Raw genomic sequence first — 25,887 nt, 5'->3', positions numbered from 1 at the left:
CATTCTCTCTTCTGGCCAACTCCTCTGGTTGTATAAAGATGTCTGATTGTATGGAAGTCTATGAGAAAATTATCCTACTTCTCACTTGATTTATTATCTCAGTAAACATTGTAAACATGAGTTTATGTTCTCAATCTCTAGTTTCAAGTCTTCATCAATACAGCATGATGTTCATTTAGTCAATGATGATCCATTTATAGACCATAAAGCTGGGTTGATTTAGGCCGGGCTACCTTGTGATTGACAGGTCGCTACCACTGCAGTTAGCTACTAAGATGACTTTAACACAGCTGTAAAGTAAACCTTGAATAATGAAGCTAACTTTGTTAACAGCTTCACACCAGAATCCAGATGGATCCAGATCCAGTAAGGTTTCTGCTCTGCTGCTTGTGTTCATCAGATCCACCCGTTGCTCCTTTACAGTCCAAATATGGTCACTACGTTTTCCCCTTCATTCAGAGAGGACAGTGTGAGAGTGAAAGGGGAGGTCAGGGGGTCGACACGCAAAAAGGGCTGCCAGTCGGATTCCAACCCAGGGCCACTGCAGTGAGGACTTAGCCTTGTTACATGGTGCCAACTCCAACCAACTGAGCTATCCGCCGCCCAACATCCACGTTGTATACACAGTCTGTGGTAGCTACACATTAATAGCAGGTCTGCATTACAATCCGAGAGTGTGGAGTTTTGAAGATGTCTAACAAATTGACTCTGTCCCTTGCATTAAGGGAAATGTTGGATCCAGAACTTTTGTAGTATGAACCATATTTCTGGGGAATAAAAGTCAGGATGTCTCAGTGTAGTCTATTGAATACTCCAACTTAATGCATGAAAAATATTTAATTCCTAGAGAATTGTCCTGAGCAGCAAGAGATGGTAGCAAAATGGATATTTTATGGGAAAGTGATTTGTGTTTCTACTAAGGATGGGACGATATAGTATTTCATCTTATTTGTCCATAACAATCTTCACAAAAAAGATTTTTTCCATATTTGATGCAACAAAAATACTTGTTTCTACAACAATATGTATTGATTCCTGTTTGCTGCCACTTGCTGCCAAGAGTTTAAAGCATATTTCGATGAGTACCGGGATAATATCATTAATTATTTTTGGCAGGATAAAGAAATGTACATATTGTCCCATGCCTGACTACTGACTCTGGGTCATAATTTTCAATCATTACATTCTCACTCTCACATCTGTATATTGCATACTTCATTGCTGTTTGAAAGCTATAAACAACAAACAACGTGTTTTAATGTGACCAGTGGACAATTCCATCACCTGCCAAATTTTAAAATACTGAAGTATAAATGGAAATATCATCAGTTAGCTGGATGGCTAAACAGTAACTGACTGGTGCTGCAGCATAAAGAAACACAAGGTCACTCGGTTTACACTGAAAATAGCAAAATGACAAAAGTTCCAGCAAACAAGAACATCTGCCCCACACAGATCTACCCTGCAGAGCTTGTAAATGCAGTCTCACAATAAACGGCTGGCTACGTTCCTCACAGTGATGATATGTCACTTGTACAGCAGCATGGCTTTTTTAATGTCTTCTCAACTGTTTTCAAATGGCAGTGTGAGTTTTATGGCACTGTGCTGTAAGGTGAAGTAGGCAGAGGCTACAACAATGCTTTCTCTTATTTAAGAGTTTTATTGAGCACCGCTCTAGAATACTGTACTGCCTTCTGTTGTACAGTTTATAGCAACCAGGGTCTGACAACAATCAAAGTCCAATAACTCTTTTGTTCAAGACCGTTTGAACCAGCTCGTTCTCATAACCAGGTCATCAAATTCTGAGGCTTTGTCCCGCCCCTTGGCATCAGGCAGCGACAACGAACCCTTTAGTGTCTGTATGAGACGCACCAGGCTTTGAAGTAATTACAATGTAAAGGCATCTGTGTCATTATTATGCTGTGTTCACAGTGTGTTCACACACATCATGTGTTTATTTGTGCCGGGCTTACCTTCGTGTAGATACCAACAAGGTCTCATCAATCATGATGAAATATTCACTATTGCTGCTTTGTACATGTTGTAAAGTCCCAGATATGCCGGGTAACCAAACAGCATCCTGTCTGAGTTCATAGCATCATCCAGAGGTGCTTGGTGAATTTCACCAAACTGTGATCACTGATAGAGTGGGTTTACCACCTTTTTATCTCTATGATGTCGACTGGTTTACTACATCTGGTCAACCCCAAAATTATCTATTTAGCTGTGATGTAATTGCAATAAACAGATGAAAAAGTTGTGCTTTGTTAGGTCTGAATGGAGTCTGGATTGATGGTGCTAAGCTATGCTAACATTATAGTTGCTCCATCAACACTTAAAATAACGTCCTCTAGACATAAATACAGCAGCGACCTTGTTGTTTGTACCATAGACAGTCTCTGGTTTCTCCACATAGTCTGGCCTGGTCTCTGGAATAATGTGAACTACTATTGTAGAGCTCTGGGGGACCACAGACACTGGAGACAACATTTGTTTCCTCCATTTCTGAATCAGCAAAGTCAGGGTGATAGGAAGAGTATCTCATCGTGATAGGCTTTTATGCAGACGACAACCTCCGGTTCTGAAAAGTCAAGCCTTAAAAGTGCATTCTCTCTGCTGGCTACCTTGTGATTGACAGGTTGCTCCACAGCCTCACCATCACACTTCAAATGCAATTAGCTACTAAGATAACTTATTCACTTATGAAGCTAACTTTGTTAACAGCTTCATAGCAGAATCCGAATGGATCCAGATCCTGTAAGGTTGCTGATTGGTGTACTGCTCTGCTGCTTGTGTTCATCAGATCCACCTGTCACTCCTCCACAGTCCAAATATGGTCACTTCCTTCGCTCTGCAAAAAGTCCAAGATGCCGATGGCTCAAACACCCTGACTTGAGGCTTCAAAATCGTAGTCCACAAAGGAATGGGTGACATCACCATGACTACAACTTCTTATACAGTCTATGCTTTCACAACATAGCGCCACGAGAGTTTCTTGCTGGAGTTCAAATATTCACTTCATTCGCGTCACCTGGCATCTCGTTGCGTCTTTGCATTAACCTTGTATGCATTTCAGGTGTGAACAATGCTTGAGATATTGTGCGTCTCCTAGCAGCAGCGGGACTTGGTCCTACAGTGTGTTTGGATAGGACAGGCTGCCACATTGTGTAATCAAGGCAGGGAAATAGTGAGGGTCGGCCCCCAGTCTCCACTGCTGTCCAGAAGCCATAATGAAGTTGCTTGCATTATTGGATTTGTCCTCAGTGATGCGGATCCTCTGCTGTGCTTCTTGGTCCCTCCCAGGCCACAGAGGGGGTTTTTCACAATGAGCCGTACACTCCCACATCCAGCACAGCCAACACGGCAGCCTGCCTCCGTCTGTCTCACCTTTGATTCACCGTCCTCCTCCTCCCTGCTGCTTTCTAAACACTGTCACAATTAACCAGCTGCCTTCACCTGAATCAGCCTGTGTGTGTGTGTGTGTGTGTGTGTGTGTGTGTGTGTGTGTGTGTGTGTGTGTGTGTGTGTGTGTGTGTGTGTGTGTGTGTGTGTCCATACTTTCATACTCGATGAAAGCCTGCCTCAGTGAACACACACCCACCAGTGTCCAAACTCAATATGTTGGGTTCTGAGGAGGACTGGTGAACTGGTGCAGCTGCCCCACGCTTCCTTCTCCCATGTGCTGTCTGACATTAATAAGCTAGCAATTCCTGTGCCGTACTCACTGATCCAACGACACGGACTAATTTACAGTGGACGGATCATTGATTTATCATTGCGTGTGATAAACAGCAGAAAACTGACATGAAATGAGCTGCAGAGACCAGAATTCAGGCTGTTTCCATCAGTCCAGTCAGTCCATTTAATAGCTTGCGGCCATGAAAGTCTGCGTTTTGCTTCGAGGACGGTATTCTATAAAAGTGAAGGTCATCTCTTTTTTTTTTACTTTTTATTTCTGCACAGCAAGACTGATTTCTGAAGGTATTGCTTCAAATAGTTTCGGCAGTTTTTCTGCCAACACAGTGTGCACGCAACTGCAGTCACGAATTGGTCGATGCAGCTGGTTGTATTATGTGGATCAATGCCACCCTGAACAGACAGCGAGCACACATCCACCAGTGGGAACCCTCTGCTTTGAGCGACTTCAAGCTTTCGATTGAAGAGGCGTTGTGTAAATAAAGTTCTAATCTGGACTCATCAGCTTCCGACGAGGACACAGAGACATTTCTCAGTGTGTTGTTGCTGTGTGGGCGGCTGCTGACACAGTGGTAGAAAAACCTTAGAGAGCTGGCAGGTTCAATCAGGAATCATTTGTAGCTGTTTACAGGTTCTACAAACAGTGAAGTTTGTGATTGTATTGTGATGTGTATTATTACTGGAAACCACGGATACGGTAAATGTTGTTTCTGAACCATGAATACATTTCATATCAGCCTCGTAACACGGTTGCAGAAGTGCACAATGTCACATTGTTAAAGTTTGAAAAATTAAACTACTCGGTTCAGAAAAAGTTTGTTTTCAAATAATAAAGTGAAGAGAAGTGAAGCCAAGGCTGAAAATGACCCTACTTCTCACTTTTATTATCTCAGTAAACATGAGTTTATGCTCTCAATCTCTAGTTTCAAGTCTTCTTCAACACAGCATGATGTTTATTTAGTCAATGATGGTCCATTTAGAGTCACATAGACCAGAAAGCAGGGGATGATTTAGGGCGGGGCTAACTTGTGATTGAGAGGTCACTACCAATGCCATTATTTACTAAGATGACTTTCACACTTAGCTGTAAAGTTGATCTTGAATTATGAAGCAAACTTTGTTAACAGCTTCACACCAGAATCCAGATGCAACAATTCCAAGATGGCCATAATGCCGAAGTCGAGACTTCAAAACCGTAGTCCCCATGACAACGGTTGATGCCACAATGACTAGATCCACTTCTTCTATACAGTCTACTGTTTTATGACATTTTATCGATACAGCAGGAACATAACACAAGCACATCCTCCCGAAGAACAACACAGTAATAATATGACACACCCTGATGCGCTCTGTTGTGTCTAACTCGAAGACTGTGAACTGACTCTCGTCGTCTTCCGGCCCTTTTGCAGCAGAGGACGTTTGCAGCCAGCCCGTTCTCCGAGCCCATCATGGTGAAGCTCCACAGTGGGATGACCAGGCACACCGAGGAACCAGAGATGCTGTGGGTCATGGGTCCAGTGCTGGCGGTCATTCTCATCATCGTCATAGTCATCGCTATTTTACTCTTCAAGAGGTGAGTGGGACAGACGTAACGTTTTTTGAAAAACAAATTCTTCCTGTGATGTCCCAGAGATGACGAGAGGAAGGACACAAGGTCAGGCCTTAATTTCCATTTGTGTCGGCGGTCAAATAAACAAACAATACGCACAAAGTTGAACATGTGATCCAAAGAATGGACATTTTTTCCTTGATAGTCATGCAAAAATGATAAAATTACACACACTCATTAATGTGATCTGCTCACACACACACACACACACACACACAGGTGAGCAGAGGACAGACAGGTCAAGAGGTCATGTCTCAGTAGTGAACAACAAGCTAACGTGTCGACAGATTCAGTTAAAACAGATCCTCATGGTTCTCTGTGAAGTTGACAGGAAGTGATGAAATGTAGCCCTGGCTGTTTCATGTGGAGTGAACACAGAACCAGACTCACATATTTTCTCCTTATAGAAGTTATGTGTGGTGAATCTAATTCATGCTGATGTCCAGAGAGGTTCATGTGGATTTAGAAAAGGGACTGATAATTCATATTAGGAAAATCAACTAAAGAAACTGTAATGTGTTAATTCTGAGAACAGAGTTTGGTGGAGTGGTAGAATCTGTTCTCTATAAAGTAGGGAAATTAGTCATTTATAGAAACATAGGCGGTCTATTAATTAGGCTAGGAGGTTTCCATTCACACTAAGTATCAATAATAGTATCGTTGTGGTATCGATGCCCAGTCCTAGTGTACGCTGATAAAAACCCTCAGCAGTAACATCCTGGGTCTGCCGGTCGATCTGCTCCCATTAATGAGCGTTTCATTGTCATGGTAGTGTCTGGCTGACATAAAGCTCAGGAAAAAAAACTAGCTTCTCCTCTATTTTCTACATCTGCGTCAGCAGCGCTTTTCTGAAAAGTTCAGACATTTTCAACTTGAAGCTCTCGGAGCGGCCGCACAAGAAAGGAGGAGCACTTATCACAGCAGCAGCATGCTCTCTCATCTCACGTTCAGAACAGCTGAAAAAAACATTAGAGGTTCTTTAAAAACATGCTGTTGCTGTCCTGTGAAAAACACATATCTCCACATTTGGAGTGCTGGGAAAAAAAGTTTTTTTCTTTTGCCAATGATTTCAAAACCAGTGTTGGGAGTAATGCGTTACAAAAGTAATGCATTACTGTAATGCATTACGTTTTGCTGTAACGCGGTAATGTAAGGCATTACAAAAAAAAAACTGGTAATATTTTACTCGGTACAAATCTCAGTAACGCCGATACAATGCATTTTAAACCCGAAATCAATTGACTCTACATTCGCGATTGCGAGATGGACATACGCTCCACTTTTGGAAAAGTGTGAAAGCCGGTCCATGTAACTCTACACTATGTTAATTAAGCGCTGTTGTTAGCAGGCTCCATGAGCTGGACACCGACTCACGGAGCGGCTTCCGGTCGGTCAGAGCGCAGCCGACCCGGCACACCGAGGATCAACAGCTGAGGGGCGGCGGCGAAGAGGCGGAGGCTCCGATTCTCCCCGTCGGTTTTAAACCGCTTTTATGTCCGCGTCATAACGCTTTTGGTGCGAGTTTAAAACAGTAGGTTTATTTCAAAACGCGAGCGTCAGACGCTGTCAGAGCGTTAATGAACAGTGATTTAGAGCTCCCCTAAATGTCTCAGGTAGGCTTTCAGGTAATTTTGCGGCATAACACAGCGCCTTCAGGGTCATTAAAAAAGACGAACGGCAAATCTGGAATGAAAAATGGCACTGTTATTTCATCCCCGAATCCCATTCATGAACACAATATCTAATATCAGTTTTCCGTTTCTCGTTTTCCGTTTTTAAAACGAATAACGGGATACGAGTCATTTTCCGTTTTTCGTTCTTTTATTTTAAAGCGAAACACATCACATCCTGCTGTGTAATGAGCTGCATTGAACGCAAGAAGATCTATTGAGAACACAGAATCCATATTCCCTTTTATTTTGGTGAAAAGTAATGCAAAAGTAATGTAAAAGTAGTGTAATGCCTTACAATTCAAAGACAGTAATATTGTAATGTAACTAATTACTTTGAAATGACAGTAACTTTTGAGCTTAAGCTTTTGAAGTAACTTGCCCAACACTGTTAAAAACCCATTGGGTCCCATGTGAAATGAATGGATGCAAAGCTTAATGTAAAATAGCATATTAATACATTTAAATACTTGCTTTTTCTTTCTTTTGTTTTTATTCCTCAGCAGAGTTTGTTAGAAGAAAAAAAAAATGCACTCTGATTGTAAGTCAACAGTAGACTTTTATTTTATATTCCTTGTGATGGCTTACCCCACTGAAGCTAAACTCATGTTTCATAGTGCACCAAAGAAATGAGACCTGAAGAGCGAGTGAGTATCAGTTGGAGAGGCTTTCATCATAGACTCGCAGGTACAAACACTGAGCAGAAACATCAAGCGTGAACAAGCAGGAATGAGAAAAAAAAAGATGCAACGTGTGTTGCCGTTTGAACAGTAGCCATATGGAAACTCCAGTCAGTAGCTCCAGATGTTTGATCCAACACAGGAAGTACGTGCCAACTGTTTGCCTGGAAGGCAACTCACAGCGACTTCCTCCCAGATGTTGAGGAGGGCTTTGCCTCCAGGGCGGCTCAGTGAAGACCGATGTCTGTCTCGACAAATACCCAGCCTGACCATTTCATGCAGGGACGCTTTAGTTACCGCTATTTTTCAGACCAAATAGAAGTCCTTACATTTCAGTACTCATCGATACCGAGTACAGATACTTAATAATACTGTTTTAGCAATAACTTTGAAAACATGTTTTATTTGCATCACTTTCTGACAGTAAGAAATTAAAAATACAAGATGATACTGTTAATATTACAACCTGCTTTCCTGGTACAAACAGAGCAGAGTTTGCTGTCGGGATGGAAATAATTAACCGTTTATGAGCGTTGAATATCAGGGATTTTGCTTCCAGTGACCTAGTGTGAAGAGTGAATTATTATCGAGGGTTATGTGCTCTGAAAGTCAGGTGGTGTTACATCAAGGAAGTCCTGGAGGGAGGGGTGGTAGACGGCTTAAACAAACACAGGACTTTCACCACGGAGACATTAGATAAACAGTTTGAAATGCTGTATTATACTTCACTACACTACTTAAAATCTCTAATGGAGACCAAATACTTTATGATAAGTAAAACACTGTATTTACATTTTCACTAAAAACACCACTGTGCTTTAAATTAATGCCTATCTTTGATTGATGTTCAATCGTAGTGTCTTTTAATTGGAATATTAAGTGGAAATCAAATATTCAAATGAAATATTTCCCCAGAAACATGCGGTAGGAGGAGAAGGTTTGTTTCCTGCAGCCTGAACTGATTGTAATGCAGACTTCTGATTACATTTCTTATTTCATATAGTTTCACATCCATATGTTCTTACCCCACATGTACAGACGAGCAGGAGGGGCTGTGATTTAATGATGTCCACTACTATGTTCATGTTACCTGGTTTTTCCTCGATAGTAATCTCCGGCAGAAGCATGGGAGGAGATTATGTGTTCGGTCATGCGTACGTGTTGTCTGTCCACAGCTAACCCTGGTACTACAACCTGTTATTTTGATGCTCTTTCACGAACCTATGCTGAAGATGCTCAACCTCTCGTGTTTTTCACACTTTTTAAAAAAATATTTTATTGACTTATTTATTATATATTGACTCTTTGAGGTAGATGAGGTAGATGGTCGGTGCTGCATGTGATCAATAACTTCTGTAGTTAGATTTGCACACCTAGTTAACCCACAAACATCTGCCCAGTAGTATTCATGATCTATCTTTCATTTCTGCACTGGTGATGATCATTATTTATTATCGGTCCCTTTTCTAAATCCACATGAACCTCTCTTCACATCGACATGAATCAGATTCAGCACAGAACTTCTTTAAAAAGAAAATCTGTCACTTTTTAATGGAGTCTGGTTCTGTGTTCACTCCACGTACATTACATCACTTCCTGTCAACTTCACAGAGAACAATGACGATCGGTTTGAACTGAATATTCTCTGTTGTAGTTCAGATTAAAACACTGAATCTGTCGACTGATAGCGTGTTACCTTCACTTTACCTGTCTGTCCTCACCACTGTGTGTGAGCGTGAGCAGGTCTAGTTTAACTTTAAGGCACTTCAGGCTCTAGAACCGGAGGTTGCCACCTGGTCGTCTACTAGACACACTAAACTGACGCCAAGTATTTATAATTCTAATAGCAATAAAAGAAGAAGTATGTACTCCGGAGGGCGAGGCTGCTCAGCTGGCTGTGGATCAGATATAGAGCTCTGGACGGAGCAGTAAGGAGTAATAAGGATGTGCTGTGATGTGCTTTGTCAGGTGCACTTCCTGTCCACCGTGACACTGTGATATTCCTGCTGCTGACAAAATATTATTTTTCTCTCTGCTCTCTTGTTCACTGTCTGCCTGCTTTCTGTGGACGCAGCAAGCAAGAAAGGTTAGTAGGCTACCTCAGTCCGATCTTCACATCACACACACACACACACACATCACACACACGTTTACGACCTCCCGGTGCTCTGTTACACTAAAAGAACACGCCGCCACATCAGAGCTGTTTCCAAGTTTTAGTTTTTTTTAAATCTCAGACACTTCCTTCAGCTGTCAGTGTTCAGTGGTTGCATGTGTGTGTTGTGTGTTGGAGTGTGTATCTTCTGCTTTTCGGCTCTCATCCTCCCTCCGTGCCTTGTTCACGTCTCAACTCCTCACACACCTGCAGCTGTAAAACAAACGGCAAACCTCAAACATCCGAACCTGATGTCACCCAGAGGCAATAACTGACATCACAACGACCTTTTCACTCCTCTGCTTGTGTTACCTAGGTGACCTGCATAATACACACAGCCTGCCTTCATCACTAACATACATGATGGGGAAAGTTTGTATGTTTTTTCTCAAAACTACTCAAAGTTCTGCATTTCCGCCGCCCAACTGCTTCCGCATAGTTAGATGATGTTGGATGTGCAGACAGTGGAAAGCCTAGTGCATGGAAATAATAATAATTATTCTTTTTATTATTAATGTTATTGTTGTTGTAATAACATTAGCATTAGCTCAGGAGGTAGAGCGGGTTGGCTGGTAACCGCAATATCGCTGGTTCGATCCCCGGCTCCTCCTAGCTGAGTGCCTGGTGTCCCTGAGCAAGACACCTCACCCTAATTGCTCCTGACGAGCTGGCTGTCGCCCTGCGTGGTTGACTCCGCCGTCAGTGTGTGAATGTGTGTATGAATGGTTGAATGTCAGTCATTACTGTAAAGTGCTTTGGATAAAAGCTCTATATAAGTAAGGACCATTTACCATTTTGTAAACCTGGAAAAATATATGAAATCATGTTACTATAACATGGGGGTGAAATGTGCCTATAATTCTACCATCCATCCATCCAACACTTGGTGCAGACCAATCATATTGAGTATATTTATTTTGAGCAATGAAATGCTGCATAAGGCATATTCTCTCTGCTTGAAGCAGCTGTTTTCATGATTGGATGTTCAGTGTCACTTACAAGTCATTATTCTCCCCTTTTTGCTTTGCTATAATGGTATTTTCCATCCATCCATCCATTGTCTACCGCTTATCCTGTATTCAGGGTCACGGGGGGGCTGGAGCCGATCCCAGCTGTCATTGGGTGAAGGCAGGGTAGACCCTGGACAGGACGCCAGTCTATCACAGGGCCAACATGTAGAGACAAACAACCATTCACACTCACATTCACACCTACGGGCAATTTAGAGTATAATGGTATTTTATTGTTATTTATTTATGAAAACGTGAACTAGAGGATGTACTCTGCTACTCTTATTCCAGGGATATAAGAGTATAAGAGTGAGGCAAATCACATTTTAATTTAGGTTCTTCAAATAGTTGTATACCTTTTTTAAAAACCTGCGACTTCCAAATACGTCACTAACGTGGCTACCACGCTACCAATGCAATTAGCTACTAAGATGACTTTAACACTTAGCTGTAAAGTTGACCGTGAATTATGAAGCTAACTTTGTTAACAGCTTCACACCAGAATCCAGATGGATCCAGATCCAGTAAGCTTGCTGCTCGTTGGGCTGCTCTGCTGCTTGTGTTCATCAGATCCACCCGTCGCTCCTGCACAGTCCAAATATGGTCACTTCCTTCACTGATTGCAAAAAATCTCAAATGCCAATTTGATCACCATGACTACGTCCACTTCTTATATATAGTATGTGCTCAAAACACATCTTTTTTAACCAACAGAGTGTAGACGTTTACACGCTGAAATGTTTTACTTTAAGAAAATCTCCAAACCCCATTTAAAGATGTCAAGTGGAGACTGCAACCACGCTGAACAATATTGTCACGTCTTCTTAGCACTCTGCCCTTCTTTTTCAGTCAGCACATTGGATAGAATTCAAGGCAGTAATAATAATTCAATACTCAAATGTTATTCCAGGTCAAGCACAGAGCGCTGTATCATAAACTAAAGTGCATGACTGCTTTATACCAACAAAAAGAGATAGAATCATCTCAAGGTGATATTGGGAGAGTCGCTAGACCAAGAAGATGTCCATCAAACTGACAGCCTCAGTGCGTTGATTGTAACATCACATGGTGTAATGAAGCTTTCAGCCAACAGAGAAGAGGGCGACAGTGGACGCAGCTGTGTCAGCATCCTGTTTGTAGTGTTGCACGCAGCACCACATGCCCTCACTGCTCCACCACTTGCTCTCAACCTGTTTGTTTCTACACAGTCATATGGGGGGAATTAGGGATTTTAATGAGCAATGCCAAAATCTGAATCCCCCACTTTAAATCCAGCTGTGGAAACACTCCAGTAGACACTAGACATTAAACAGGGGTGTCAGCGTGCTCCGACATACTGTGAAATTCACTGCTCTCCATAACTGATTTCACTCGAGATGGGAGGTCTCCAACAGCGGGATGAATGCCTTTCTACATCAACAGTATGTCAGCACCAGTGACCTAGTCCTATGATTCCCAACCATCTACTGGTGTGTAATCACTGTTCACAGCAGCTGTTAATCAGTATCAAAAGCTGCATAAAAGCTACTGTGAGGATTTAGATTTTGGGAGTCCCTGCGAACAAAAGCGCTGTTTCTGACCTTTAGAAAACATTTTAGCAAGCTCTGACAATCTGCCCCACTCGGTCCTGGTTCTGGTTCTCCCTACCGAGGGCTCAGCGATAAACGTCCTTGTCCGTTACTTTTTGCTTATGATATTAGCTTACCGCGCTTTCTTTTGAAATCAACAAATATAACTGTTTATTGGTTTATGGAACATAAAAGACTAATCTCCAATCACAATATGACGGGTAGGAGACACTCGCTCTGTACAGTCAGAATCTCAGAATTCATATAAAAAGTGTTCATGCTAATGGGTCAAGAGCGCTTGGTCGTCAGTGGTTTTCTGATTATTGTAGTAATTCAAACAAAAATAATAACGCGAAATGTTATGGATTGCCACCTGCTATCAATCAGTCGAAGATAAAACATTTTCCCTTACAGTATATTCCACTTTGTTTCAAAGAAAATGTAGTTGTAGGTTGTATGGCTACTAAAAGTAATATCACACTCTGCTGGGAAAAGTATGTCACAACACCATTTCCCAATTATTCTAACACTCTGTGGTAAATTATTTTACCATTCATATTTTATATCTGTGCATATCAGCCGCATATGCGCTGATACCGATACGGACAAATGGGGCTCTAGCTGTTTGAGTTTTTTATGACCTGTCTTGTCTTGTCTCATGGTTACCTTCTCTCATTAAATACCTTTTAATTCCCCCAGGAAACGAACATCTCCAGCCAAGGAAGAGCACATGGCGGGGGTCAAGGACTCGCTGCTGGCCCACTCCTCAGACCCTGTGGAGATGAGGAGACTCAACTATCAGACACAAGGCATGGACACACACACACACACACACACTCCTATGTAGTCACATCTCTTTGTCAAATAGTAATTTAAGCTCAATTTAAATTTCAATATTTGAAACATGCTTCTATGGAGTTGTGGAAAGGGAGGAGCTATTTTTTATTTTTAGCGTCCCTTGCTTCGGAAGTAAAATTCACATTAATTTGTCCCAAAGACAATATCTTGGTTGAATCAACATCGAATCGACGATTGAACCGTTAGAACAAAAAATAAGCAACAGCATTATAAAAAAGTTTTCTAAGCTACCTGACTCCCTCCTTTTCTCATGATAATTACTTGTAGCATTACAAAGCCTGCAACCTGTTCCTTTTCTCTTTCTCTACTTTACTTTCTCTTTGCGTCCTCAATCATTTTTCTGTCATAGAAGACTTCTGAATTTTCCCACTGATAGTTACTTCTTCATCTTCACCCGCCCAACTACTGCTGTTATCTCTTCCTCCCAGCTGTCTTTCAGTGGGAGGTTTTAAAACTCGGGTTGTCATTGAGCTCCATCCATATTCCCTTTTCTCAATCAGGTGGGTGGCATCTACCTGTGGTAGCAGTGGGAGGTAATTTGGCAGATGTTGTTTACACCAACAGACATTCAACAAGTCATTTGGCTGCCAACCTTTGTCCTCCGTTCAGCGAAAGCTCGCCGGGTGGCCAAGGAGCCTCTAAAACTTCTGCTTTACTCACAACAATCACACAGACAGACTGGCTTCACTCACGCTGCGAAGGCAACGCCGTAAACTGTTTAGGATGTTTATTTCACTTGCAATGAAGAAAAATGCTTCACTGCAAAACCTTTATTCAGTAGTTATAGTACCTTTCAACTAACTACTTCATTTCATAATCAGTCGCAATTTTGCAGCAATTAATGCAAATTTAATTCTGCGCCAGCTTGAATATTGTCCAATCTCTGCCACTTTTACACAAATGTCCTTAAGTGTCAGCTGGCCTGATGGAGATCATCAGGAGGCCACCTGAAAGTTTCCTCCTTCCTGTTGGTTATATATTCAGTCATTTCCAGTAAACATCTCCATGAAAATGGTTTGTTTTCTTGTAGGGCAGCATGATATAAATATATCGTTTCAGCTCCAACATTGCGATGTGCATATGCATTATGGGATGTGCCATCATGGTGCTCCCCATCTGATTACTGACCATGAGTGTCAGCAGTCCGGTCCTCTTGCAGACGGCGCTTTGATTTCTCTTCTTTTACAATTGGAAGCTGCTAATGGGATAGTTATGGCTCACTAGCATAAATAACACTGCTGCTTTGAATCAAAAGAAATTGAGCGAATTACTTAATTATCTACAATCTGGCTTTATTTCACCACCTCACTGCTTGCGTTTCCGCGTCTGTCTCCAATCTGTGTACAAATGGGTTAGATTTTCCATACAGGTGCGCACATTCTCTCGTCAAGTTGTTTTTTGTCGATCCCAAATGGTGTACGCCTCTTTCAGAGCCTGTTTTACACATATGCAACGGTTATGAATGAGGATCCTGCACATTCAATACTGAGATTTGTTGTCCTGTGAGATTTGCTCATTCAATAATGAGTTGCAGAGACGAGACTTTAGGGTGATTTCATCAGTCAAGTCAGTCCGTTTAATGGCCGATAATATTATTATCAAAGATATCATCTGTTTCAACTTCCGCTGTTTTTCTGCCACCACAATACGCACGTGATTGCAGTGACGAAGACGTGACGTCCACTCCAGATTAGTCGACTAAAGCTGCTGAGCAGTGCCGAGGACAGAACTGACACACAGCTCCTCTCTCAGTGCTCCCTGTGTTGTCCTCTGTATGTGTCTTCTCCTGACTGAACCCTGTTGTGTTTGTTTGCCTGGTCTCTTCCCCAACAGGTTCCAGTGCCCTCAGTTGCCCGAATACTCCAAGTTAGTTTTCCCTCTTGTGTTTTATATTGTTTCCTCCCATTCCGCCACTTTCGCTTTGTTTTGTACACGGCTGATCTAGTTGCCCCTCCCCCCTCTCTCATGGTTGTCATTATCAATGAGATTTTAAATACAAACTAAAATATGCATATAAGAAATACAAATATGTGTAAGATGCTGTGGTTAACCACCATGGTTCCCACTCACCTGTTGCATTGTGGGATTTCTTGAACCAATCAGCATGATTGTTGATGCTCACATCACCAGTGTGGTTATGTTATGCTGTTGCACTCTCACTGTCACCTCATATCACTGTGAGCCATAGAAATAGAGTAGGAGTAGAACGGACATCGAACTGTTTCACAAAAGAAAATGACAACCGATATTTTCTCACTCGAATGCGTCAAATAACACGGCCTGGTCAGCACCCCCCTCCAGCGCCACTTTATCAGTGGCAGCATGTCAATACACGCTTGTTACATGCAAGGTATCTTTTCAAAATAAACACTGCAGGAAGTGAGGTTGAGACAACAAATCCACTTAGTTAATTTGAGGAGTAGATGTTAGTTGTCGTAAACTTGACTGACTGTTGCTCTACCCATAATGCAGCGGGTGGCTGCGTCACATGCAAACACATAAAATGAGCGGCGGTGTCGGACAAGGAGCACTGACCAAGCTGCATTATTTGACGCCTTAGCGGCGAGGACGCGTTGTGTCGACACACGTCAGTGGGGACAAAGCAAAACAAAGTGAACACAGCTCTGGAGATGGATGTCTGGCCAGTTGGTTAGTTAGCTAGTTAGCTCTGTAGCTAGTTAGCTCGGTAGCTAGTTAGCTCGGTAGCTCGTTAGCTTGGTATCTACTCCTTGTCCGTAGCGATGGGGTGTGAGGTGGAGGGACCAAACCAGCCCGCGGTTTCGGTTAAGTTTCTGTAACCAGCGTTGCTTTGCTGTTTTACTTTTTACAGAAAATTAGCAACGATGTTGTCACTCATCAGACAATATCAATGTCTAAATGTGTGATTAGAGTGTGTGGATGAAGTATTACCCCGGGTTCACACTTGACAGGAAAGCTCTGCATCCTTTTGCCCCCAAAGTAAATCAATTGGGCTGCTAACACAGGACGGTTCATGGCCGTCTGCAATCTCCAGCGATAGATGCCGTCTGGTTTATCTTCTTCGTGTGCTGCAAGCAAATCTGGCAAGGAACTGCACTCATAATCTACTACACAAATTATAATTGATGTATTTTGTATGATACAAATGCTCTCATTCTGATCAGTGATAGTATATAAAGTATATCAATCCCACACTTTTAACCTTCCTTCCCTCTCTCTCTCTGTTGTTCTCCCGGAGTTCAAAACACCCCGATATATAGCACGTATCTGTCAGCTGTGTCTAAACCAGGTGGAAGCCTTTGTTCCTGAAAAGTGAAGCAAACACTGAAGTGCCTTAAACTTTCATTCTCTCTACTGGCCATCAGGGGGCGACTCCTCTGGTTGAAAAACATTGTAAACATGAGTGTATGGTCTCAATCTCTAGTTTTAAGTCTTCTTCTTCAATACAGCATGACGATATAGTAAATTATGGTCCATTTAGAGTCAAATAGACCAGAAAGCAGGGTATGATTTAGGGCGGGGCTAGCTTTGCTACCAATACAATTAGTTAGGATGACTTTAACACTTAGCTGTAAAGTTGACCTTGAATTATGAAGCTAACTTTGTCAACAGCTTCACACCAGAATCCAGATCCAGGACTTTTAACTTCAAAACCGTAGTCCACAAACCAACGGGTGATGTCACAATGACGACGTTCACTTCTTAGTCTGTGGTGTAAACACAAACATACACACAAACAAACACAAGCAGAACGATAATTGTGCTTCTGTTGTGAACAGCCAGACTATTGGCACGCTTCTGCATCCAGTGTGAACCAAACGTTGCATTGTTAAACTTTACTCATGTAGTCTGTCTCTCTACACTTCATAACGTTACCACCCCTCTGATAGTCTTGACTCTAAAACCTCAGTGAGTCCAATACTTGACATAAGCCGACTTGCTTTACTTGTTACAATGGTCACTATGGCAACGGTACGCGTACAAATGGCCACTCCACTGACCATCCTATTACGTTGGTTTGAATGGAAACGTCCCTTCTACTCCTATTTTATTTCTATGTTGTGACCACTTTGAGCTTTCAACATGCATTTACTCTGGTTACATCATCCTGTGTGTGTGTGTGTGTGTGTGTGTGTGTGTGTGTGTGTGTGTGTGTCTGTGTCTGTGTGTGTGTGGTGGACCAGACTAACCACTCACCATCTCACTGCAGGTATGAGGGAACATCCTCCCATTACTATCAGCGAGCTGGCAGACTACATCGAGAGGCTGAAGGCCAATGACGGTCTGCGTTTCTCTCAGGAGTACGAGGTAACTTCCTGCTCTCATATAGCAACACACACATTTCAGCCAAAGTCTTTTGATCTTGGGCAACAATGTATGTGAGTGTTTTCTGAATAAACAATACATATTTTTAAAAGATTTTAAAAGATCTTTTATCTGACTGTTGAGTCAGCTTTGGCTCAAAGGCTACAGGTTAGACAGCGACAGAAAGGATGTGTTATACTTGTGTAGAGTTTGAAAGGCATTGCTGTTTATGAGGCAGGAAGGGTCGGATGAAAATACTCTTTAGAGTTGCATTATGGGAAATGTGAGAGGCAGCTTGATGCTGCTTCGATTTTGACCTTTTTTTCATGCGTCTCTTGGAAGTTCAAAATTTAAATTTTTCTTGATTTGTTAAAGCTGATCAGTGTAAACTTTTCTTTTTCTTCATTTTATGACTGAAGAAGAAAAAAAGCTGAAAAATAAATCAGGTTTCAACAGAGCATTTTGTGTTCAGGGAGAAGAGGTACAAATATAGTATCCAGTCCATGTTTATTCTTTGACCCGACAGGTTTCTTTTTGCTCTTCCTGAGTGATGTTGGAAAGTGCTTTCTGTCTCAGTCAGCTTAGAAAATGAATATATATTTTCCCATGCCCATCCATCATGATGTTCTCGCTAAAATACCTCACACAGTACATTTTCCAGACCACCTTTTCGGGTTTTCTCCTTGTGTATCGATTTGTCTCAACATTGCAGTTAAAGTTCCGCATTGGTTAAAAAAAAAAAGAAAACAGGATGCCGCTTAGCGTGCATAAATCTCTGCCTCCTTTCCAAGAATAATATCCCAGTGCTTTTACCTACTGTAAAAGCCAGTGAGGGATTATGGCTTGTTGATGTCCTACAAAGGAAGGTAATTTGCATTTAAAGTGGTGAATTTCCAAGCGGATAAACCAGGACAGATGGGTGCAGTGTTTATGCTCCCCAGAAGGAAGGGGGCATATAAATTATGAAACAGCAGCTGAATCCAAACTTTTTTCTTCCAGTACTGTGGAATGGAGGTAACTTTGTGGAGACAGGTTATTGTGTTTGCCAAACAAGATAATGTTCATCAATTCAGCTTAGAATCATTTGGTGAGCCTTGCTTCAGAGAAAACTTGTCTAAATGGAGTATGCAGATGAAAGACGTGACATTTCTAGGATTGGATGATACTGAGACATATCATTAATCCTTATCACTGGAGTTTATTTACTAGTCTAACTATTCATTTTAATACCTGATTATGGATACAAACGTACCAAACAGTCTTGGCCCAAGGCGATGCCTTAAGATTCGGCCCATTTAAATAACCAACCCTGGCAAAGTCCAGCAGCCGCTGACATCAGGCCTGACCTGCTGCCGAGAATACGGTCTCAAGTTTTGCTCCAATTAAACCAAGACCGGATGCCTTTTAGCAACAGCAGCATATATTCTCACAGCACAAGACACCCTGACGGACTTAGTGATTAGCCGTCCCTTAATCCTAAAAACACACGTCATAGGCTGGATGTATTTATCCGAGGGACAGAACCCACAGGATCAGTTGTGATCAGTGTTGCTTCTGGAGGGGGACTTACCTCCATGTAGACACCCACCAGGTTTCGTCCATCATGGCTGAAATAACCACTTATTTACGCTTTGTACATGTTGAAGTCCCAGGTATGCCAGGTAACCAACACCGTCCTGTCCGAGTTCAAAACATCATCCAGAGGAGCTCGATGAATCTCCCCAAGCTGTATTCACTGTGAATATTATGACACACGTTGGCTGGTTTACACAGCTGTATGAACCCAAAATAAATGATTTAGCTGTGATTTAATTGCAATAAACAGATAAAAAGGATGCTAAGCTAACAACATAATGATGGTGATTTGTAAAAACTCAAGGAACAACACATTTTTAAAATGCTAGTCCTGAATGGAGTGATGGGTGCTAGGATATGCTATAATGCCATGTTGCAAGTTGAATCGTTATTTTGGGTTTATTCAGCTGTGATAAACCAGCACGTGTGTCTTGCTAGATACAGTGAAAACAGCTCAGTGAAAGCGAGTTTCCTGGTGTATCTGGGACTTTACAACATGTACAAAGCATCACAGTTGTTAGGGTCAGTTAAGATAGATAACCTAAAGATGGTATATTTGACTCGCTTCAAAGTGTTGGACCCAGATCTCTCTCTCAACAAGGCTGTCGCATTTCAAAAACTTCAATTGCAGCCCAGAAATGCTACCTTCTTCTCCAGGATTCAGAGGATCCAACTGATGGATCAACTTATCCCAAGATTCATTGCGCGCCGGTAACAGTTATATGAACATGGAGTCTGTGAGCAGATCAGCAGCGGGAGATGCAGCAGGAAAACACCCTCACCTGAAATATATCATGAAGCGTATCCTCCATCATAATATTAGATAAACAGAATAACTTTTGTCTCACTGGCTCCATTAAATTCAGATACCATTAGTTACCGCTTCGATGCTATATCTTGCCAACCAAAGCTGGTTGCTAGGCGACAGGAGTGGCGAAGGTGACGCAAACAGAAAATCTCTTGTAGACCAGACCGTCTCATTTTGGAGACCACTCGGTTCGGTCTTCATGGTCAGATGTAGACTGCTGGATTGTGACATAGCTGCAGTCGTGTTTCCATCACTACAGGACCTTACATTGACTTACAACCATTTCCTGGACACTAAATCTAAAACCGAGTCTTCACACTAAACATCGATTTACGTTATGGGGATGTGATTCCTGACAATGTGGCTGTGTTCAGGAATATGTCCCCACAACAGAAGTAATATATTCCCATATACACATATTGCATGTCCTCCAGCGTCCTGCTGCAGTGGAGCTACCAGCCATTAGTCCATAGTAAGAGCAGCAAGGCTTGAAATGAAAAGCTGATAATGGCTGTGTTTAAAATGAGACCTGCCAGACGATCTCACAGCTTGTTACATCTGATGAATGAGTCGGTGTGTTTGGGGACTACTACAGACCGCTTCATATACTGCGTATGGCCTCTTAAACAGTAATTCGCTCCATCACATAATAACGATTACATCTAGTTCTCAGCTGTTTTAAATGAGTAATAGGCTGGTTTTCACTGGTAGATTTTAGTTTTGGCAGCCTCGCGACTCCACTTCTTTTTGGGAGGCGAGAAATCAAGTGTAGATTTCAAATATTGACTGTTAGAGAATTTATAGCGAATTGAACCATGACACTCATAGACGTTGGAAGGCAGCCGGTTATTCATTTATTTTTTTGTGTCAAAAAATAAATATGCTTAACTATTCTCTAGTTTGTTTTATTAGCTTCATTAATTTTAAATTATTTAAAAATGTCTTTGGTCTTGCTTATTAACTGCTCATTCCAACCAGTACTGCTGTGTTGACACTGCTGTGAGAGGGCTGGATCTCTCATTTGTGTTGTGATAGTTAAAAGGGCTAAATTTAAAATTCAGAGCATTATGATGGAGGGATTCCTCCACACAGCTGTCAACAGCTGAGTTGGCAGCTAGAAGCTAACAGTGCTCACGGCAAGAACAGTGCAAACAACAGCAACAGTGCAAACAACAGCAACAGTGCTAACGGGGGGGACTATGATTCAGTGCCAAACGTGGGTTTTTTTCGTAGCTAGCGACTCCCATAGGTGCTAGCTTGCTGTCGTGCCAGCTTTTTGAGCATCTCAACTTTTTTGGATTCATTATCAATTTTCATAAAACTGACAATATTTGAACTCTACACAGTTGATTTTTTTTTTCCCCTACAAAGATATCAGTAATAATTGAATTCTGAAATTTGCAAAAAATTGTAAGGAATAAATACATAAATAAAATACAAAAGTATTGTAATGATATTGTACCGTTAAGTGTGATATTATCTTATGTGGGGCTTCCTCAATCATTTTATTGTTGACCTTTTGATTATTTTCTTCATCTGTTCATTTTTTTTTTACCATTTATCTGGGAATTTCCACACAAACAGCTGAGAGCTTTGCAGCATAACTGCTAGTTTACTGCTCCAGTCCACAAACTAACTTTAACACAATGTATTCAAACCAAGCGGTGATCTTTACCTGAACCTGACCAGTGATCTGTAACGGCATTTCTTCATCGTCATCGGGATCAGAAGATGTTTCCACTAATCGTTTTAGAGGGCATCTTGTGTGAATGATTATTATCCTTAACTGAATGTTGCAGCAGGACCGAGTTCAAACCCGACGCGGCCATAAACAAATCCAGATCGTCCATGCCTGGCTGCTCCTCCCTCTGTGTTCACCTGCGTTGTTTTTTATCGTTGGCGCTGCGGCTCTGTGAGTGTGTTTGCACCGACGTACCGGTAACTGATCTCCACGTCGGTGGAGCACATTAGCAGTAATGTGAGTGGTTTGTCAGTGCAGCACAGTGGAAGGCTTACCTAACAGGCTGTTAAATAAGATGTGCATTCAACCTCTTTCTCCATTGGCGTTATTATCAGTTGAAGACTGGGGGGGGGGGGGGGGGGGCAGTCAGGAGAAAAAGCAGCAGGATATTAGAGTCCTCGTCGCAGCTTCATTTTGCTCGTTCCTGTGTGTGTGTGTGTGTGTGTGTGTGTGTGTGTGTGTGTGTGTTTGTTTTCCAGATGATGCCAGATAAGTAGAAGCGTGAAAGGTCAATCATGAATAACAATCTTCAGCATGTCATTATTCAGCCAACCTGCGCCCGCGTTCCCAGCCGGTAATCGATAGAGACCAATCATCAGGCGGCAGAGTGAAAACCTGTCGACGCTCCGCCATCACTTTCCATCCTGTATACAGCAGTGATTTAAGAGTACCAATTAATAAGTGGAAAATACTATTCACAATGCCATCTTTCACCATCTGTTATTTTCTTTTTTTTTTATTGCAAGACAAAACGCTAACAGAGCAACACGAGGACGACGTGTGTGTGTGTTTTAAATGGTCAGCCTGGGGTGAGTCCAAAGGAAAGAATAGGAAAGGAGATAATAATAAATAATCACTGCATCTCTTTGTTGATATCACTGAGCTGGTAGGTGGAAGGCTGGAGGGATATGTGTCCTACCCATTCAGTGTGTATCCAGAAGGCTAAATTATCCTCCAGGGCTTCTCATATTATAGGGCCACAGGCTGGGGGAGGGATGACAAATTAGTTTCTGTGTCACATTTATTGGCCTGGACTCTTCACTCAAAGCTCTGACAGACTTTAAAAAGGTGAAAAGAATAAGGCACCATTGTAATAAACGGTTTCTTGCTCTCTTTCTCTCCCTCCTACCTTTGTATACCTCCCCCCCTCCTCTGTGTGTCAGTCTATTGATCCAGGACAGCAGTTCACCTGGGAGCACTCCAACCTGGAGGTCAACAAGCCAAAGAACCGCTATGCAAACGTCATTGCCTACGACCACTCCAGGGTCATCCTCACACCTGTGGATGGTGAGAGACACTTATTCAGACATCTCAAGAGAGTGATACCGCAATTCTTACCGGGTGGTGCCTTCAAAACCTCAACTACAAAGAGAACCAGGCTTGAATAAAAGAAAAACCTTTATTTCTGTCTTAGAGTGTATTTCATCATATTTGAGTGAGAAACCCAGCTGTTTTCTCATTAGCTCCTTTTTAACGCGTTCCTCACTGCAGGAGTTCCAGGTAGCGACTACGTCAACGCCAACTACATTGACGGCTACAGGAAGCAGAATGCCTACATCGCCACGCAGGGGCCGCTGCCAGAGACGCTAAGTGACTTCTGGAGGATGGTGTGGGAGCAGCGGGCCTGCACCATCATTATGATGACTCGCCTAGAGGAGAAGTCACGGGTGAGCCTCTGATGTTGAGAAATGCTTTCACCTACCGGTCTGAGCCAAAGTTTAACACATTAACACTGATTCACCAGATGATGTCATGATTTCCATCCACAGAAAGGAGAGAACAGACTTGTGCTAGGATTGTAGTGCTACACAGTTTTAACTCAACCAGTAAAAATGATAGTGGCTGTGTGGAGAGGCGATTAGAGGATGTTAACAATCTTTTATTTCATGACGTAGATTACTCCCACGGTCGACTCTATCTCTATCTCAGAACGGGCCCTGAAAGATTAACGCTGATCTAAAACAGTAGATGGTTTCGTCTATTTTCAACCATGAAATGCATATTGTATTAGATTTGGTAAGAAATGTCAATATTAACACCAGCATGCCATCACAGTACAGTCATGTCATTTAGTGTATCACTTAAATCCATGCATTCACTAAGTACAGGAGTCAATAGAGCAAGCTTACATTTACATTTAGGTCATTTAGCAGACACTTTTGTCCAAAGCGACTTACAATAAGTACATTTGTCAAAAGAAAGAAACAAAGAAACCACAACGTATCATTGCCGATAAAGTAAGAGCTAAAAATAGAACAAGTGTTAGGTCCTCATCTGAGTAAAGTAGTAGCTGTTCATCAAGTATACCTTAAGTACACCAGTGCTATGATCAAAGTGCTATAGGTAAGAACATAGGAGTGCTATTTTTTGGGGGGGTTAGTGGGTCATGCTATGCAGAGTCAAGGTGAAGTCCGAACAGGTGAGTCAAAAATCTTTCCACCTTCTATGGGAGCTGACAAGAACCCACCTAGAGGGTTCCATTAAGAACCTTTTATATTCCAAGGGTTTCATCTATAAACAGCCCACAGGGATTTCAGAGAATCCTTTTATATTCCAAGGTTTTTAGTGAGAGTCCCGTACACCAGTACCGTGATCTGCTCTGCGTCTAGTGCTTGAGCTCAGTGGTTCAGATGAGGCCCAACAACAGCATCACTCTGCTGAAGGATGTGATTTATGAGACATTCACAGTCAGTCATGTGGCAGATCTCAGCCATGGCAGGGACAGTTTTTTTCATGAGTAATGCTTCCAGCCCTCTTTCACACTGTTAATAACTCCACAACCAAGGGGCAGAACCGAGTGCCACAGCAGTGTGCCATTATTATTTGTGACAGAGACCGTCAGCCCTCTGCCAGAGCCAATGACACCCGCCTGTGGTTCAACTGGAGGTGCAGGAAATATTAGATGATCTAACCCGTGGCTGAGATAATGCCTGCTGCTGATAACCAAACTGTTTCTGATGTGAGGGACAGTTAACATGTCCATAAAGCAATGCAGCTACGTAAAAAAAATATGTCATAACTTACACTTTTGAAGTCTACATTTTTGAGTTCTCATCAGCAATGCAGAGTAGTTTTAGTTGCACCCAAGCAGCAACCTCCAGTATGGAGAAATGTGGATGTGCAAAGAAAATGCAGTTCCTCAAATGGCCACTTGAGGTACTAAAAGCAAGTCAATCCCAATATAGTAATAAACATATCTATAGCTAATATCTCAGTGCATGGCAACTGTACAGTGGTACATTATATTACTCACCTGTTTAAATGACATTAAGGGTTCAAGTTAGGCTTTTTAAGGGCATGGTGTCTTTGAGTGACAGGTGGGTGACATATCAGGTTCTTGCTGCTAGCTGTCTCCTTTGCTGCGTCATCCTAACCCTCCTCAGCTCCACAGATGATCCACCTCTTTGCCTGGTTTAAGAGCCACAAACGCCCACTATGAGCTTCATATTGGCTCTTCAAAAACCTCTGGGGAATGTTACGGAGACGGTGGGGCCACTTTTGGAACCTCAAGTGGCCATTTGAGGAACTACAGTTTATGGCACTTCTGAGTTGGATTAATTTCTCAAAACTGGATGTTGCCACTTGGCCTGTCCTGACACTGGCAAAAGAAAAAAGTCTGTGAGGTCATTGAATCACCGATTCCCAACTGGTCAAATGAGGCAACAGCCTCTGAGCCCCAGACCCTCATGACAACAAAACCTCCAGCCGCATTTTACTGTAATTAAAAGAATATGGCAGTGAAAAAACAATCCGCTGCTACAATTTAAAAATTACTACTTCTACAACTACTACCTCAAATTAGCCAATCTACTCCGGTAAATGTTCAATACTTTCCCACCTCGATAACCTGCACTTGAAAGGAAAGTGAGCGATAAGCCACAAGCAGGCAGAAATGTGAAAAATATTAAATGGAAAAATCAATCTGGTACTAGAACTGCAGTGATAACTGGTGTCAGCAGGAGCAGTAAACCACGGTAAATGGAGTGGCATGTCAAGGTTTCTACAGGATGACAGCAGACAGGCATTTCAGACGGCAAAATAACTTTGGCTGCTGAGGTCTCATATTAGCCTTGACTGAACTTTTTTGAATACATTTTAGCACATAATGAACATGTGGATGTTGTCCTCCTTTTCTTACTGTTTCATCACACTATGAAGGTATCCTCCCAGTATGGAGATGAGGAATGATTACAGCAATCATGAAAACTTTTTATGTACAGATGGCTGGTG

The 25,887-nt window shown here is 42.1% G+C and overlaps 1 protein-coding gene across 7 annotated transcripts in view; it reads left to right on the top strand.

Moving 5' to 3' along the window:
* Nucleotides 1–25,887, top strand: part of ptprfa (protein tyrosine phosphatase receptor type Fa) — a 252,391-nt gene that overhangs the window by 202,343 nt on the left and 24,161 nt on the right. For 3 of the 7 annotated variants that reach the window (XM_084011611.1, XM_084011610.1, XM_084011609.1), the window contains 6 exons: nucleotides 5,109–5,272; nucleotides 13,091–13,200; nucleotides 15,083–15,115; nucleotides 17,439–17,536; nucleotides 22,821–22,944; nucleotides 23,149–23,324. In XM_084011611.1, the coding sequence (XP_083867737.1) occupies nucleotides 5,109–5,272; nucleotides 13,091–13,200; nucleotides 15,083–15,115; nucleotides 17,439–17,536; nucleotides 22,821–22,944; nucleotides 23,149–23,324 (705 nt within the window). The remainder of the gene's footprint in view (nucleotides 1–5,108; nucleotides 5,273–13,090; nucleotides 13,201–15,082; nucleotides 15,116–17,438; nucleotides 17,537–22,820; nucleotides 22,945–23,148; nucleotides 23,325–25,887) is intronic. The other 4 variants (XM_084011612.1, XM_084011614.1, XM_084011615.1 and 1 more) reach the window with 2 other exon arrangements.

This window comes from Eutrigla gurnardus (genome assembly GCF_963514095.1).
Source record: "Eutrigla gurnardus genome assembly, chromosome: 6".
In the NCBI taxonomy this organism is placed as follows: Eukaryota; Metazoa; Chordata; class Actinopteri; order Perciformes; family Triglidae; genus Eutrigla; species Eutrigla gurnardus.
This window is presented reverse-complemented; position numbering and strand designations above follow the sequence as displayed.